Raw genomic sequence first — 16745 nt, 5'->3', positions numbered from 1 at the left:
AGTGACTTGCTTTGGATTGGCTCCTGCAGTAACTGGAAGGGTAACTGCCCCCAGTGGATATACTTTGTCGCCTGAAAATCCCACCAGTGGTGACTTCATGGGTCAGAACTTCTTTCGGCCAATTTTCAATTTCTCGTACGCCCTAAGAAATAGTATGTCAGCCGAGCTACCATTGTCTATCAGTATTCGTCGAACAGTGAAATTAGCAACGACCATGGAAATTACCAGAGGGTCATCATGGGGCTGGTGAATTCCCTTGTCATCTTCTTCAGAAAAGGTTATGACCGGCTCCTCAACTCGAGGTAATTTTGTTGGAGGACTTGTCATTCCAACTTCATTCACCTCTGAAAAACTCCGAATTCTCCTAGCATGAGCCTTCCGAGCCGAACTTGTCTCACCACCACCAGCGAAGCCACCCGATATAACTTTGATCTCACCCATTGGTTGGTGTTGAGGAGGGCGGTCATCTCGGCCCTCCCGGGCTGGGTTGGAGCCTCCTTTTCCATTTCTAGTTGTGAATTTGCGTAAATGACCTTTACGAACAAGGTTCTCGATCTGGTTTTTGAGGTCTAAACAATCTTCTGTGTTATGTCCATGGTTCCGGTAAAACCTACAGTATTTACCTAGAGACCTCTTTGTTGGATCAGCTTTTAGCTTTGGCGGCCATTTCAATGATGCGTCATCTTGAATCTGCAGAAAGACTGGCTCTACAGATGTATTTAGGGGGTATAGTTATTATACCTGCCTGGGCTCACTGGGCGGCGAGACGATTTGTCAGCCTGGTTGTTTGAGAATTTCTTGTACTTCGATTCCTTTTCCTCCCTAGTGTTAGGTGCTTGCCTCTTTTTCTCCGACCTCTTATCTTCACCATCTTTGTTTTTTCGTGCATTCATAGCATCCTCAGCGTTCATGTGCTTCCATGCTCTAACCATCAACTCTGTCATGCTTGTAGGGGCTTCTTTTGATAAGGAAAATAGGAACTTAGAAGTCTGTAGTCCTCCAATAAAGGCTGTGAGGGCAACCTTGTCGTCCACCTCTTCTACCTGCAGCATATCAGCGTTAAAACAACTTATGTAACCACGGAGAGGCTTTCCCTTCTGCTGTTTCACATTCAATAAGTGTGTTGCTGTCTCCTATGCCTCTGCCCAGCGATGAAGTGTCCAATGAATTGTTTGCTCAACTCATTAAAGATTTCAATGGAACCTGGCTTTAATTTATTGAACCAAAGACGAGCCCAACCCTTTAGTGTGGTAGGGAAAGCCCTGCACATAATCTCATCCGGTACGACTTGCAAATACATAAGAGCTTTGTAGGTCTCTAAATGATCGAGAAGGTCCCGCGTCCCATCGAAGCTCTCAAGAGTTGGTATCTTAAATTTGCTAGGTAGAGGACAACTCATAACATAACAGCGAGGCTAAATGCTAGGTTGGTCTTCTATACCAAATCGTTCACTGTGGCCTGGCCCTTTCCTTTCATTACTTGCATGACGTCTTTGACCCTAATTCTTAGATCTTGCATCTACAGATTGAAATAAGTGACGTCTTCAGTCTTGTCACTAACACAACCAGAGGTACCTGCACGGAGCCTGGTATTATTCCGTTCAAGAGACCGATGGTGATGGCTTCTCTGTTGACCCCCTATTTGACTAAGCTCAGCGTCGTTGTCAATCCTACGGGAGTCATTATTGGGTACTTTATTATTCTCCACCTCATTAAGGTCGGCTAAGCGTTGTAGAATCATTGAATTTTTCTGGACTAATTGGTTCATTCCCTTATTTAAGGTTTAAACCTATTGTTCCAATGCTGTGACGCGTTCCTGATCGTTTGGGACAGTGGGGGGTTGCCTCGTCGAGTCCCTTTGATCAGAAGTTTGCAACGCTTCGTATTCGCCAGCAACTAGACCAGATCGCAATCGAACCATACTTTATTTAGAGAACTAAAATCGTTCCCAGAGACGACGCCAACTGTTGATGATGGATTCTGCGCAACCCGGATCTGATCTAACTTCCTGGACAGAGAGAAAAAAAGGTGATCCTACAAGCACCGGTGTGTTACCGGTGGAGTAGGCTCCGACGAATAAGTCAGTGTGCGAACTAATCTCTTAAGAGAAATCAAGAACTTGAGTTAGAGTTTTTTGCGTACCTCCAAACGTTGATTACCTCGCCTTTTTTTATAGGGCTTAGGTTAAGATGTCACGTAGAATTACCTTATTGTAATCTGTAGACTTAATCCTCATCGTAATCTTTAATCCTTATCACAATCTTTAATCCTTATCGTAATCTGTAAAGCCTATCTCAATCTGTAATCCTTATCGTAATCTGCAGAGCCTATCTCAATAGTGCGTTAATTTAGCAATCTTCCCTTAATTATGGATATTTAAATTATACATCCATCAATAACCAAGCTGCATCCTAATGGTAGGAAATCCAATGGATGGAACCATTACAATAGACTCCCTTATCAGTGAAGTCCATTTCTCGTCCTGAGAAAGGATCAGGAAAGGGACTCCACCACGCATTGGTTTCTGAAGAATAAATATATATTCGATACAAGTAGTCCACCGCTTCCTCATGTTGTAGTAGTCTCTGAAGAAAAACAAGTTTGTAGTGAAGAGATTTCAAAGGATCAAAAGCCAAATATAAAAAATCATAGTAAGTGTGGGAAGTAGGCCAGGGAAGAGTGGATAATTGCTTGGTAGTAGGATTGTAGACATTGTAAATACACCTGCAAGTATAGCCTAGCCTTGAACGAAAGAGTAGAAAACCATTACACGAGTCTTATGATTTTAGTATGCCAATCACCAGACTCACCATTAGAGAAGTCCGGAAATAGTGCTAGAGAATTGTTGTTTTCAGAGGAGTCGATGTTGTCCGTGGTTGGAATATATCTGACTTCAGTTGCATATCTACAGTTGAAGAAGAGGCCGGAGATTTTGGGATGTTGTTGATGTAATCGCCATTGCCAGAGGAGGAGAGAGAAGCGACGACTGGAGATGAAAGAAAGCCATGTTTTTGAGACTGACTTGAATCGAATCAGGGATTTCGATGGCAGACGCTCAAGGATCTCCACAACCAGCTCCTCGTTGCCGCCGATTATTTCAGCAGCGGCGGATATATTCCGGCGCCACCTTTTAATGTTGGAAGCCGCCATCCAACTTCTTATTCTTTCACTGCTTGTTGACTCCAATCCAATCCAGATCCAAATAAAAGAATAGGGCAAAGACTTTATATATATAGGCAACCGAATCCAAATAAAACTAGGGCAAAGAGAAAAAGTGAATTTCTAATCAAACACTGACAAGTTAAAAATAAGGAAACCTAAATACTCCATAAGAAAACAGTGAAAACCTAATTACGGAATAACGTTTTGCTCCAAACTTTATTCTACTTAAAAGGCGGTGTGATTCGATTCTTGGCAATAAATAAAAAAAATAAAAACTTTATTCTATAAAGACAACACACGTCCTTAGATTTATCTTGACAATCCTATATAAATTACTAGTGCAAAATGTCTAAATTATCCTCATATTTTTAATTTTTTTTAATAGAAAAACTAAAAGATCATTTTGCCTCTAATAGTTAGAGAGAAAGGAATAGTATTATCTAATTTTGGGGTGATGATATAATTAATGTACATATGCGGGTCAGCTAATTAATATTACGAAAAAATTATTCAAAGTAAAATCATTGAATTTGTAATATATATATTTATAAAAAATTTTGGCATTAGCTAAAATTTAATTAATATATGCAAACATGCTTCTTATAAATGTTAATATTAGTTTAATAATAGATCAGGCAAATAATACCAATTTAATAAGTTCAAGTATTGTAGATACTACATATATATACAATAATTTTTTTAATATTAATAAACATCTTGTCAATAATTTTTAAAAAATTTAGTAAACAATAATCCTAGATACTGTATATATAAAACAAGCATTTTGCCCTTGTTTAAATGCAACCATATTTTCTCAAGATAGTTGATGTATTATTAATGATCCTCCAGCTCAAAACAAAGCAAATGCAAAACGAGAGCTGGAAAGTAGCAATCATCTTGGAATGAGAATTGAAAAGTTCTCCACACAGTGGACACACAATTTCAATTGTTCTTTTATTTATTTATTTATTATCATCAAATTTATTTATATGCATATATAAATATTTATTTTCATTCAGTCCAAATGAAACAAATTTAAGCAGATGTCTTGATAAGTTAGTGTTTTCGGTAAAACTTGAAGTGTCAGATTTTGACTCTCTATATCTACTAATCTAACTTCTCTTCGCTAAGCGAAAAAAGTTTTATCTCTACAAAATCATTTCGTTATAAAAATGCTTTACCTTTTCAATTTTAAATTGCCCACTCCAAATCTTGGTGCCAATTGGTGTTCTAGAAGCAAGGAAGTTGGCAAAAACTTCCTTCCAAATTGCAGTTGAAAAAGAACAATAAAAGAAAAATAGATGATTAATGCTCGATCTGTTTGAAATTACGTTAGAGTTTTCATACTGGGCGGAGCCGATGGTGGGCGGGCCATGGCCCACTAAAATTTATTAAAAACTTTAATTAGCCTCTCTTTTTTAAAAAAAAAAAAAAAAAAAATACTTGTATATTGACCCAAAATAGAGAATTCGAAAATAAATTTACTTTGTGTCTTCTTAAAATTTAGTAAATTTTCAATTTGAACTCTTTTAACTATATTTTTAAAAGTTCAAATATAAGAATTTTTACAATTGGTGTATAAAATTTTCCCACTTTAATTACATAGTACAAACCCGGGCCCCAACCACAAATTTCTGGCTGCGTACCTGGTTTCATATAATGTCGTCCATTTTGCTTTAGGTATATATCCAAGTACATGCACACACACTCACAATATTGCTCTAACAATGCTTGGAGAGCTCATACTATCTCAACTAATGCCATTGGTAATTGCCTGTTTTAGACAGTTGTTGCATTTCTAAAATGTGGAAAGTTGATATACCAATGACGCTAATACTAGTTTTAATTGCATTGGATTGATGCCGTAAAATTGAAACAGGAGAAAATTAGGTGTGGACAATTATTTTTCGAATTTCAAGGCACCGATATAACATAAGTTGATTTCTATTTTTATTTTTCATATAGTTTGAAATTCACACTACCATCAGCTTCGATGACACCTATTTTTGTAGTCAAATTTACTTTCTTAAACACAACCATACTCTTGGTGATTACACTTGTGAAGAGGTCAGTTTTTCATTACCCAATCTCAAAGAGTTCGGAGTAATATGGTCCGCTCTGTTTGGTCCATCAGAAGAAGGAAAATACAATTTATACATGTAGGGGTGACAATTGGGCGGGTCACAAACGGGTTCATAACTTGCGAACTATCCGTTTGTGGTGAGTCATTAACGGGGTTGTGTATTAAATGACTGGTGTAACTGGTATCCAACCCAATGACTCTTTTTTTTAAAATATATATATAATTTTTTTATATTAAGCCACAAATAGTTCAGTTATTGAGCAAGCATGTGAGTTCATACCCGTCCCAATAATCAAAATCGGGTCATTCCAGATCCGACAAAAAAAATTACGAACCAATTTTAGAACATAAAAACTTCAACATGTCATTGATCTCATCTCACCTTTGGAAATTTGTATTAAATAAAATAAAAAACATTACCCCAAAAAAAAAAAAGTTCGCTATAAATGGATTTTGGTTTAGCTCAAATTTCATAGAAAAAATTGAAAGTTGCTGGAGTTAGCAACAATACGAAGATAAAGATAATCAAGTCTTCTAGGAAGAAGATATTGGAAAAAATATAAACTATATTAAAGAATAAGATAATAACTATGAATATGAAGAAAAAATAGAAGTTCATCCTCCCTCCTTTTTATATTAAATGTTCACCTTTTCATTTTTAATCGTCTCAAAATAAATAGTTTATTTGAAAAGACATAGTACTATTTTTTTTGTAATATAATCAATATAACCTTCTTATATTTGAACTTATAAAAAGTAAATCATCACATCGTATGACCCATTATAGACATATTTGGTAATTCATTCACTACCAATCCAATAAAAAATATATATATTAAAACTTATCCTCCTTCAAAGTTAGATTATAAAAAAAGAACATATAGTTTGAGAAGATAAAAACAGCAAAACTAAGAGGAGGGATTAGAGAGTAAACCAAGCTACCTTAAGAGGTGAATCTTACCCTAAACAGAATATTAACGATTGTATATAAAAACATATACAGATTATAATTATGCCAAGGCCGGGTTGAAACTATAATAAAAAGAAGAGTTAATTATAATAACACCCCTTGAGGTTTGTCATAATGACACCCATATACAAGTTAACCTCTTTTTGAACAATAAGACCCCCTTAAGTTGGATAAAGTTAACAAAGACACCCCAAACAAGATAAAATGACCTTAATGCCCTTTCACTTGCGAATTAACCCATTTGAATTATAAAATTACCTTTTTAACCTTCCTAATCATTTCAATTGACCAATTTAACCCTCAAACCAATCTATGGTCCCAGACAATCCTAGCCACACATCTAAGAAAATATGTCTTCAGCATTACACATCTTTGCCATCTATGTTCTCTCTCCTCCCAACTTCCTCTGTACACTCTCATTGGGTTCAAGACTCTAATTCAATTAGCTCTGCGATCATGGATTCTCCATCAGAATCTCAGTTCACATCCCCATTGTTGATAGCGCGCATCAGCCTTTTATCATCTCCATCCTCCAAGAACCCCTCAAGCAGCTTCTCCTTAGTCGCCGCCTCGACTGCCTCTTCACCGACACATTCCACCGCAGGTCCGGTGGTTCCCCGACGTCGTTGGAGCCATCAGCATCTCGCGAATCATCTTCAACGGTAATTGTTGCTTCGCTCGTGTTTGCGTAGGCGAAGGTCGAGTTGTTGGCGGCGGCGGTGAACCCCCAAATTGAGGCGTGGTTGCCCACGGCAGATCACGAGGTCGTCACGGAGACGAAAGTCATCGCTAAGAGATCCGGTGAGTTGAAGAACGAGTTCCTTCCCGACGCTGACCTAGCATTGGCTGCAACAACACCGGCGGCCGCTTATCCTGCAACAACACTGGCGCGGCCGCTTATCCTGCAACACCGGCGGCCGCTTATCCTGCAACACTGGCGGCCGCCTCGAGTGCATCGGCCTCAGCGGCGCCACCCTCGCCCATACCACAGGTGTATCAAGTGACCAAATATTTTTTTCCCTTTCTTCCCAAGTTCTCTCTATTCTCTCCAGCCTCCCAAAAGCACCTACCATACCACCGCTACCCACAGCCACATCCACCACTTCTCTTCATATATATATATATAACCCTATATAGATGCCGTCGACGTCGCAAATGCATCACCACCGTGTCATCCCGCTACTAGCTAATCACCATCATCGGAACCCAATCTCGTCACCCTGGTCGTCACCATCACCGGAGCCCAAGATAAAGACTTGCAGAAGTTCCAAACGATCTAATCTTCTCTTATCCCGAGCGATCTCATGAACTATGAATGTTTCCATCAAAATTTTGAATCCAAAGGTTGTGGGTGAAGAGGTGGTGGTCGAGTGGTGGCTGTGATGGTGAGTGATCCGGTGGGTTTGGATAGACAGAAGATGACGAGGAAAGAAAAAATGTGTGGCTGGTATTGATCTCACACAAAGGGCAATTTGGTCTTTAAAGAGTTTTGATATTTTCTCATTAATAGTAATAAAATATTAAAGGACAATTTCGACTTTTCATAACCTTTTAGGGGTTGTTTGGATGCAATTTTTGATAAGGGGATGTCATTGTTTAAAAAAACTCCAACTTGTATATAACTGACAATGTATCAAACCTCAGGGGGTGTCATTGTAATTAACCCTAAAAAGAAAAAGAATAATCTCATTAACTTGAAAACCACGCCGGGGAGAAAAATTAATAGGTATAGTGATGCAAGTAGTGATCTTTTAATTGTTGTAAGATGTTTGGCTTGCAAACCATTGGGACACAAGCAATTGTGGGAAATTAAATAATTAATTAAAGTATAAATTAGGATCAACAGTTAAGATGACCTCCAATTTTATTGTGAAATCCGGTTTATGGCAATAAAAAAGTTTTTTCTTTTGGAATTGGACTTTAAGATGCAATAAACAAAATACAGGAAACTTTTCAAGCCAACCAACTATGATATTGTTAAATTTAAAGTAAATTAGATAGATATGGAAGACTGAATAAGTTGAAACTACAAAACATTAATTGAAATGGTGACCCCCAATTATTAGTGATTAAAATGAACACACCATCAATCAAACAGCATAGAGTGTCTCGATACATGAATGGACATGACCATTAAACAAAAAAAACTCATCACCGAATCCTTCATCATTCAGCTTTTTAATGGTGTTATCCTTGATGTTGTAAGAAAAGATGATATTGCTGCCTAGAAATCGCACCAAAAACACATCTCCATCTTCTCCATGAATCAAACTAAGCACATAAACCACATTTGGCCAAATCTTCTGGTGGGATACAAAATCATCCATGGCGTCAAGCTCCACCCGATACTTCAATGACCACTTGGAGTAATCACTTTCCATCTGAGAGATGTTAAAGCAGCCATAATTAGTGTGCTCTGTGAGATGCAAATGACCTCTAGACTCCCCAAAATGCCGACAATTATAAGGAGCCTCATACAGCGGAGATGGCATTGGGCAAAATCTATGTTGATCAACGTCAAAATACATGGAAGTCGCTTTAGACGATAAGGAAAACCAATGGATGGAACCGTTACAATAGACTCCATTATTGATGTTCAGTACAACTGGTGCGGAGAAAGGATTACTATCATCAAACGGAGTCCACCATGCCCTGGTTTCCGACGAATAAATATGTATTTCATACAACCTGTGGACTATTTCATGAAGCAAAACAACTTTGTAGTGAAGTGATTTGAGAGGATCAAAACTCAAATATAGAAGACGGTCAACAATATTAGCGCAAGAAAATAGAGAATTATCACCAGTAGAATGGAAAGAAGGCTTGGGAAGAAAAGAGAATTGCTTGGTAGTAGGATTGTAAACTTGGTAATTACCAGACAAGGAATCAACACAAAGTAGAAAACCATTACAAGAGTGTAAGATTCTTGTTTGCATATTGGGAACGACAACTAGAGACGACTTACTTTCTCCACCATTACTATTACTATTATATTCTATGAGAGGAATATATTTTATTTCAGTTTTTAATCCAGAGTTGAAAAAAATGCCGGAGATTTTGTTACGTCGGTACCGGTGCCAGAGGAGAGAGAAGTGATGACTGGAGATGAGGGAGAGCCATGTTTTAGACACTAATTTCAATGGAATGACTGATTTCGCGGGCAAACGAAGAAAGATCTCTATGAGCAGGTCCTCGTTGCCGCCGATGACTTCAGCGGCGGCGGAGGAGATTTCTTCCGACGGTTTCTGGCGGCAACTAATGTTAGAACCCATTCTTTCAACTTCTTCTTCTGGATCAATTGGAATCTCTTTAGGGTGGGTCGTGATTATGGAATGTTGTCAAACACGCATTAAGTACTAAAAAGGCAACCAAAATCCTAATCAGGAAAGAAAGAGTCTAATAAAACCCAAACCTAGTAAACCACCAATATCCTAATTAAACTTGGTAAAGAATCCTAATCAAACATAAACCCACAAGCTATGTAACATAGATATGGATAAGGACACACTCCATGTCAAATTTTGAAAACGCATGGTTTATATATTTATAAATAAATATAAATTTATATTTATATTTACATCCAGTATTATAAAATTCTGATTAATTTATAATTTTTATACTAAGAATATTTTAAAAATAATTTAGAAAATGAAATTATGAATTGTTATTTTACTACTTTGTCATAATAGTATTTTTGTTTTAAATGGATAAATATCATTTTATGCTTTATTTATAATTACATGCATAAATTTTTTTTAAAGCAAAAAATTGAATGCTTTATAATATGTTCATATTATTTTCAACATTACTCTAACTTTATTGTGAATTATGTTCATCATAATCAAAACAACATATTGCTTCTCTTTCAATATTTACTTCTAACTCAACAATCTGTTTCCGTGGGAGACAGGGACGGACCCAGCAGGGGACTAGGGGGGGCAGATGCCCCCCCTGAATTTTTAATATTTTCATTTTATACCCTAATATTTTTAAAATTTATGAAAATGCCCCCCCTAAAATTACAATTCGCCCTCACTGGATTCTTTTTTTTTTAGCATTTTATACTTCAAATTTTGATAATTTATGAAGATGCCCCACTATAATTATAATTTGCCCCACTGATTTTTTTTTTTTCATTTTATACTTAAATTTTTTAAAAATTTATGAAAAAAACCCTACTAAAATTACAAAAATAAACCCATCATATAATTTTGTATCCACAAATTAAAAATTCGCCCCCCCTCACCAAATTTTCTGGGTCCGTCACTGGTGGGAGATGAAAACAATAATAGCACCAGCACTGAAGTTTTACGGTTAACTAATAATATCAACAAGTCCGCAAATCTGTTTGTAATAGATTTGCATGAACATCATTCTTTGACTGAATAAAAAGTGAACATCATTCTTCGACGGGAAAAGAGCAAAAAAAAAAAAAAAAAAAAAAAAAAAAAAAAAAAGAAGCTCCACCTGAACTATTTCTCTTTTGCAAGAAATCTCCTGAATTACAAACCCACTCTCGAACTAACAATTTGTTGCACTTTGGGACATTGGGTAACCTGCTAATGACTGAAAAATGAAAAAGACAAATTTACCCTAAACATAAACCTCTTTTACCCTAAACATAAACGACATGGTTTTGAAAAATTCCACAAGCTATCTATGACATCTTCTTCTCTACTTCGCACCCACCTCACTTCCACCCAGGGGTGCAAGTTGGGCAGGCCCAATACAACCCGATCCCAACCCAAACTCAATCCGAAGTAGGGTTGGCTTGGGCTAGCCCGATGTCACCCCAAATATGAGCTTTCAAGTAACCCAAACCTAAAGTTTTTCGTGTTGGACGGGTTGACCCATTCAATCCATTTTTTTTTCTTTCAAATATGCAAATTACATCTGTTTGAAAATATCTATTTTTTTTATTTTTTTTATTTTTTTTTTATGGCCAGTTGGTATTATAACTTAAGTATTCAATTATTAATTTTGGTGTGCTTCCAATTCTAATTTTATTTCATTAATACAACAAAAGTAAAACTTGTTATTTTAATTTTATTTTTTCAAAGAAATATGCGAAAATCACATTTTTGGTTTCTTCGGATTTAAAATCAAATTTTTTTCAAAAAAAATTAGTTTACTTTGATCTTCAAAAAATCATTCAGTACTAATCCTTTTCTGTTCGTTCACCTTTCCTACTCTTTTCTTTTCTTTATTTTTTATTTTTAGTTTATTTTTTTCCCTGAATTTTTTCAATCATATATTTAGGTAAATGTAGCTTAATTCAAATATGAGTTACAACTATATGTATAACTATAATTCAAATTAATAGGTATCATTGTCATACATTCCCGGTAATAAATTTAATTTGGATTTAAAATATATATATATATATATATATATATATAGAGAGAGAGAGAGAGAGAAAGAGAGAGAGAGAGAGATTTGGAAGTAATAATAATAAAAAATAAATAAATAAAAAATTGGGTTTTGGCTTGGGTTCGGTTCAAATATGGTTGGGTTTTGAGAAAACTAACTCGATTTGAATCTAATTTGTGAATTTTAAAGTCTAAGTTTCAAATTTTTTAATTGAATTCCAATTGGACCGGATTGGCCAGCCCAAGTTGCACCCTTAGTTTCACCCCACCTCCATGACGGCCACTTGCCACCACCTCCACTTCCACCACGCAGGGGCGGCTTGAGTCTTAGGTGAGTTAGGCAGCTGCCTAAGGCTCCAACCAATAAAAAGGCCCCAAAATATTATAATTATCTTATATATGATATATTGTAATTGTTTCCTTATTGAACATTAATTCTCTTAAAATAAGTCTTCTTTTTATGTTTTCTCTCTCCTTATCATCATTCACGTCTTTTCATTAAACTTTAACCAAGAGAGAAATTATTTATCTCCTAAAATATCTTTTTTTTTTTATTTTTTTTTTTATCTCCTAAAATATCTCATTAATATTTTTTTTTGTTTGTCTATCCTATTCACGTTTTTTTTTTTTTTTTTACACCAACAATATATATATTTAATATTTTTTCGGTAAGTTGCAATATAATAAATATTTAGCCGTTTTTTGGGGAAGCAAACAAACTTTTTTATTTTGATTTCTTTCATCTTTCAACAAACTCAACAAGTTACTTACAAGTTACAAGTCATCTCCCTTCTTAGTCCTCTCTCATTACAACTTTACAATTTTCTTTCTTCTCTGCTCAATATTCATTAGTCTCAAATCTCAATTTGAACGCACTTTTATTTTATTGAAGAATTTGCAGTAGTATTGAATTGGGGCTTTCTAAATGAAGTTATATTGTAACTGTTGCAGTAACAAAAAGAAGTTTTTCGAAATTAAAGTTGATAAAATCATATTTACCATCAACTATGTCAAAAGAAAGATTAAATGGATTAGCTATATTGTTGAAAAAAATATTTTAACTATATTTGAATTTAAGAATTTAATTAATAAGTTTGCATCTCAAAAAGCAATAATGATAATTTTTAATTAATTATTATTTAATAATTAATATATTTCATATTATGATATGAAAATGTCACTTTTTATTTTTCGCCTTACATTGAGCCGCCCCTGCCCCTGCCCCTGCCCCTGCCCCTGCCACCACCAGCACCATGAACCCCCTCAACGTGAACCAAAATGAACAATGAACTATTGTCTCGGAAACTCAAAGAATTAATACTGAAACACACACCACCACAAACTGTCAAACCAAATCAAACCCACCACCCCACTTCCGCCGCCACCATCACAACCACAAAGACCAGAGAGAAGAAGAAGACCCACCCGCCGCTGCACCAACTGGAGTGTGATTCAGACATACTTGGGTTTTTCGTTGGGAGTGGTTTCAAGGAACAGAAGACGTGGTTTTTCTATGGGAGTGATGTAGCCGCTGTAGTTGTGGGGACGGTGGTGATGGTGCCGTCGGTGGGGATGGGGAAGATGGTGGAGGAGTTGGTTTTGATTGTGCCACAAATGGGTTTACAGCGGCGACAGCTAAAGCGATCGCGATGAAGGCGAATATGGATATTGAATTCTTCGATTCTCCAGCCAATCTGTAAGAAAGGGGTTTTGTGGGTTTGAGAGAATTCGGGTTTTGAGGGTTGAGATGAGTTTTGGAGTTTGGTGAGAGGATGTGATGAAAACGGAGGAAGAGAAGAAAGAAATTGCAATTGCATTTCACAAGGATTATATATATATATATATATATATATATATATATATATATATATGACTCTTCGTGATCGATTAGATGCATACAAAAATTTATTTACAAAACAATAGTTGACTTATATCTGGTCAAATATGACATAGATATATATATATATATATATATATATATATATATATATATATAAAATAAAAAATAAAAAAAAAAGACCAAGCAATTACTACAAAAATTGAGTTCGACGATCTTTTAGAAAAGAAAAATCATCTATAATTGAATCTGTACTAAAAGTCTGAGCAATTTCTTTTTCAATACTGATGCTTAAGTAATCTGCAAGAAACTCATCTTCCATCCTATTGCGCAGTTGTGTTTTGACAAGTTTCATAGTTGAAAATACCCTTTCTGTAGTTGCCGTGGAAACTGGAAGAGTCCAGACAAGACGAATCAACATATCAATCAAAAAGTAGATTTTTGACTTCTCTATTATCACTAATCCTCTACATAGCTCAAAAATTGTTGACATATTTTTCAAATGTGAATGAGCAAGCACTTCAACCTTATAATGTTGTAACTGAAATGTCAAAATAATCCTCTCTTGGCCCATGAAATCTTGAGGATAAAATTCATCTACAAGCGTGCAAATGTCTTCGACGTTAAACAACTTGTAACCATCTCTAGGATCCAAAGCTGAGCTGAGAGTAATAAGTTTCATTGCCTTTTCACTAAACCTGTTATTCAACTACTACAATTGCGAATCAATTGTGCCATAAAATATATCAATCCAATAGTGGTTCTCAAGTGTAATATTCTCTTGTGGGTGACGTGATTGGCCTTAATTTTTTTGGTATAAGGAACACTCAAATTAGGCACATCAATGTTGTGGCGCTCACAAAATGATTTAACAATATCAAGTAAGTTGTTTCAATAATTTTCTCTCAATTTTAGAATGATTTGTTTTGTACTCGAAACCAATTGCATAGCACTTATGATGTCTTGAGATTTTTGTTGCAAAGCTTGACAAAGGATATTAGTTATTCTCATGATATTTTTTATCAAATGCAAAATAAACACAAACTGAAATGATCTAAGAGTATTAAAAGCAGTATCAGCATCTCCCCGGCTTTTGTAATTACTTCCATCTTTAATGATGTTTTCAAGAACTAAACATGTTGGACCAAATAACCTTAGCAAATTACAAACAGAATCAAAATGGGAGCTCCAACGAGTATCTCCAGGTCGTTGCAAGGTACCAATCTGATTAGCTCCTCGGCCGATTTCAAGTTCATCAAGATCTATCAAATGGGCAATTTCCATAACTTGAGCAGAATATAATTCATCAGTTCGTTTACAAAAAGCTCCGATGCTATTGATAATGAAATTCAAATTTGAAAAGAATTGATGGACGACAATTACTTCTCTAGATGTGGCAACTAATGCTAGTTGTAGTCAGTGAGCTAAGCAATGCACATAATATGCATAAGGACAATCATTAAGAAATAATGCTTGCAAACCATTCCATTCACCACGCATATTGCTAGCACCATCATAACCTTGACCTCGGAGATTGTGAACATCAAGATTATAGTGAGAAAGAACTACACAAAGATCCTTTTTAAAATTTAATGACGTTATATCTTTGACATGCACAAGATCAAAGAAACATTCTTGTAAAAAACCATCCTTTTCAACGTATCTTAAAACGAAAGCCATTAATTGCTCTCTTTTAAATTCATCACAAGCTTCATCAACAAGAATACAAAACTTGGCATCGCCGATATCTTCACGAATCTTATTTCTCACTTTTGTAGAAAGAATATGCAAAATCTCCTTTTGAATTTGTGGGGAGGTATACTTGGCATTCTTTGGAGCATTTTTAAGAACAATTTTAGCAACATCATCATTATATGACGCAAAAGCCTTTACCATTTCAATGAAATTGCTTCGATTGCTTGATTGAAGGGATTCATTATGCCCTCTAAAAGCACAAGCTTGATAAGTAAGCCATCAGACCGCATCAATTGTGACCTTCAATCTCAATCAGTTATTTAAAATTTGTTCGGAAGTTTGTCTATCCATCACTATATTAATATGACAAGGTTGATTCATTAAGTCCTTACATGCTCTCTCAGCAACGTCATGAGCAGAACATGGACTTCCTCCCATATGATTTAAGAAAGCACACTTATTGCCATCATTAACTTTCTTCCAACTTCGAAATCCTTCACTAGTGATGCATTGGTTCTGGGACGCCCCGTTGGTTTTGCTCCAAAAAGAAAGCAAGATAAGCAAAATGCAGCATCCTTTGAAGGAGAATACTCTAACCAGGTAGGAAATAATTTAAACCAAGATGATTGACACCGACGAGGATGCTTTTCCAATCCAGAAAGCGGATATTCTGAAAGCGAAATTTGGTATGCTTTCGCTTTGATGTAAGCTCATCGAACTTCATCACGTTTGTCAATAGAATAATCCCATATTTGACGACGTAATCCTGGATCACGTTCTAAAAAGGTAGGATCAACTTTTGTATGTTTAACTCTTGGAGATTCTGGAGAACACTGGTTATCATAAACCGAAACATCAACACTAGAGGCGGAAGCCACGGAAGGCACATCATTTTTTTAAAAAAAAATGCGTCAATAGTTCTTTTTGGCTTCACCATCGTATAACATTGTATCTAAAGAGGGTAATTCAAATATAAACTTTTAAAACCTAAGGTTTTACATTGTAATTTAAACTATCGATCCTAAATTCCTAATAAGCATAATTGAGTAAAAATAATATTGTATCCTCATTGCATATAAAACAATAAATTTAAAATATAAAAAAGTTATCACTCACAATTGTGCGCCTGTGCAGTGTATAAAAAATAAATTGTGCCTGTGCAAAGTATACAAAATAAATTATTTATTAAAATTTCATTGATTTAGGTTTAGAGAATAAAATCATTTTGGTTACTATTAAAATTTCAATCACACATAACATTGTACATAGATATGTGCATCTACCACAAGAATAAATTAATAAAAAGATAATTGATATTCCAACTACGAAAAAGTAAACTGAAAAGAACAGGGGCTATAGTGTATAGATATTAGATATATGCTCTAATCTCTATGATTATATAAAAAAGGAAACTGAAAAGAGCATAGGCTATAGAATAGATATAGCACAGAATAAACTAAACAAGCAAATATACATACATATAATAATGGAAAAGGGGAAATTAAATTTATGGGTAAGAGAGAGAGAATTGAAAAGGGTTACCGAATGTCAGAATGTGGAATAGCTCTTTGGCACCACCGTGCCTTCAACTTCGCCGGAATTGGGTCACCATCAACACTATTTCGTTGTG

The 16745-nt window shown here is 35.5% G+C and overlaps 3 protein-coding genes across 3 annotated transcripts; all 3 read right to left on the bottom strand.

The window, feature by feature from the left end:
- Positions 1–102: 102 nt before the first annotated feature.
- On the bottom strand, positions 103–1740 carry LOC132310034 (uncharacterized). The gene is made up of 3 exons (XM_059808276.1): positions 1561–1740; positions 756–1043; positions 103–690 (listed from the first exon to the last, which is right to left on the bottom strand). Exons 1-3 carry the CDS (start codon positions 1738–1740, stop codon positions 103–105), a joined length of 1056 nt encoding a protein of 351 aa, XP_059664259.1.
- A 6564-nt stretch (positions 1741–8304) lies between these two features.
- Positions 8305–9486, bottom strand: LOC132310033 (F-box protein At5g07610-like). Its single transcript, XM_059808275.1, has one exon. The coding sequence runs from the start codon at positions 9484–9486 to the stop codon at positions 8305–8307; it is 1182 nt and encodes a 393-aa protein (XP_059664258.1).
- Positions 9487–13613: 4127 nt separating this feature from the next.
- Positions 13614–15316, bottom strand: LOC132310032 (uncharacterized). Its single transcript, XM_059808274.1, has 3 exons — positions 14902–15316; positions 14466–14682; positions 13614–14118 (listed from the first exon to the last, which is right to left on the bottom strand). The coding sequence occupies exons 1-3, from the start codon at positions 15314–15316 to the stop codon at positions 13614–13616; spliced, it is 1137 nt and encodes a 378-aa protein (XP_059664257.1).
- Between the last annotated feature and the right edge of the window lie 1429 nt (positions 15317–16745).

The sequence above is a fragment of the Cornus florida genome, unplaced genomic scaffold (assembly GCF_030987335.1).
Source record: "Cornus florida cultivar Cherokee Brave unplaced genomic scaffold, ASM3098733v1 CherokeeBrave_3.0.0_Hap2_Chr05, whole genome shotgun sequence".
In the NCBI taxonomy this organism is placed as follows: Eukaryota; Viridiplantae; Streptophyta; class Magnoliopsida; order Cornales; family Cornaceae; genus Cornus; species Cornus florida.
The sequence above is the reverse complement of the archived record's forward strand: the minus strand, read 5'-3'. Positions and strand labels throughout refer to the sequence as shown.

Coding starts and splice junctions, on each gene's coding strand:
- LOC132310034 (XM_059808276.1), bottom strand. CDS start 1,740: ATGATTCTACAACGCTTAGCCGACCTTAATGAGGTGGAGAATAATAAA. Junction 1,044..1,560: donor GTGCAGGTACCTCTGGTTGT/GTTAGTGACAAG, acceptor GATATGCTGCAG/GTAGAAGAGGTGGACGACAA. Junction 691..755: donor ACAAATCGTCTCGCCGCCCA/GTGAGCCCAGGC, acceptor GTCTTTCTGCAG/ATTCAAGATGACGCATCATT.
- LOC132310033 (XM_059808275.1), bottom strand. CDS start 9,486: ATGGGTTCTAACATTAGTTGCCGCCAGAAACCGTCGGAAGAAATCTCC.
- LOC132310032 (XM_059808274.1), bottom strand. CDS start 15,316: ATGGTAAAGGCTTTTGCGTCATATAATGATGATGTTGCTAAAATTGTT. Junction 14,683..14,901: donor TATGCGTGGTGAATGGAATG/GTTTGCAAGCAT, acceptor CCCATTTGATAG/ATCTTGATGAACTTGAAATC. Junction 14,119..14,465: donor AATACTCTTAGATCATTTCA/GTTTGTGTTTAT, acceptor GTTGAATAACAG/GTTTAGTGAAAAGGCAATGA.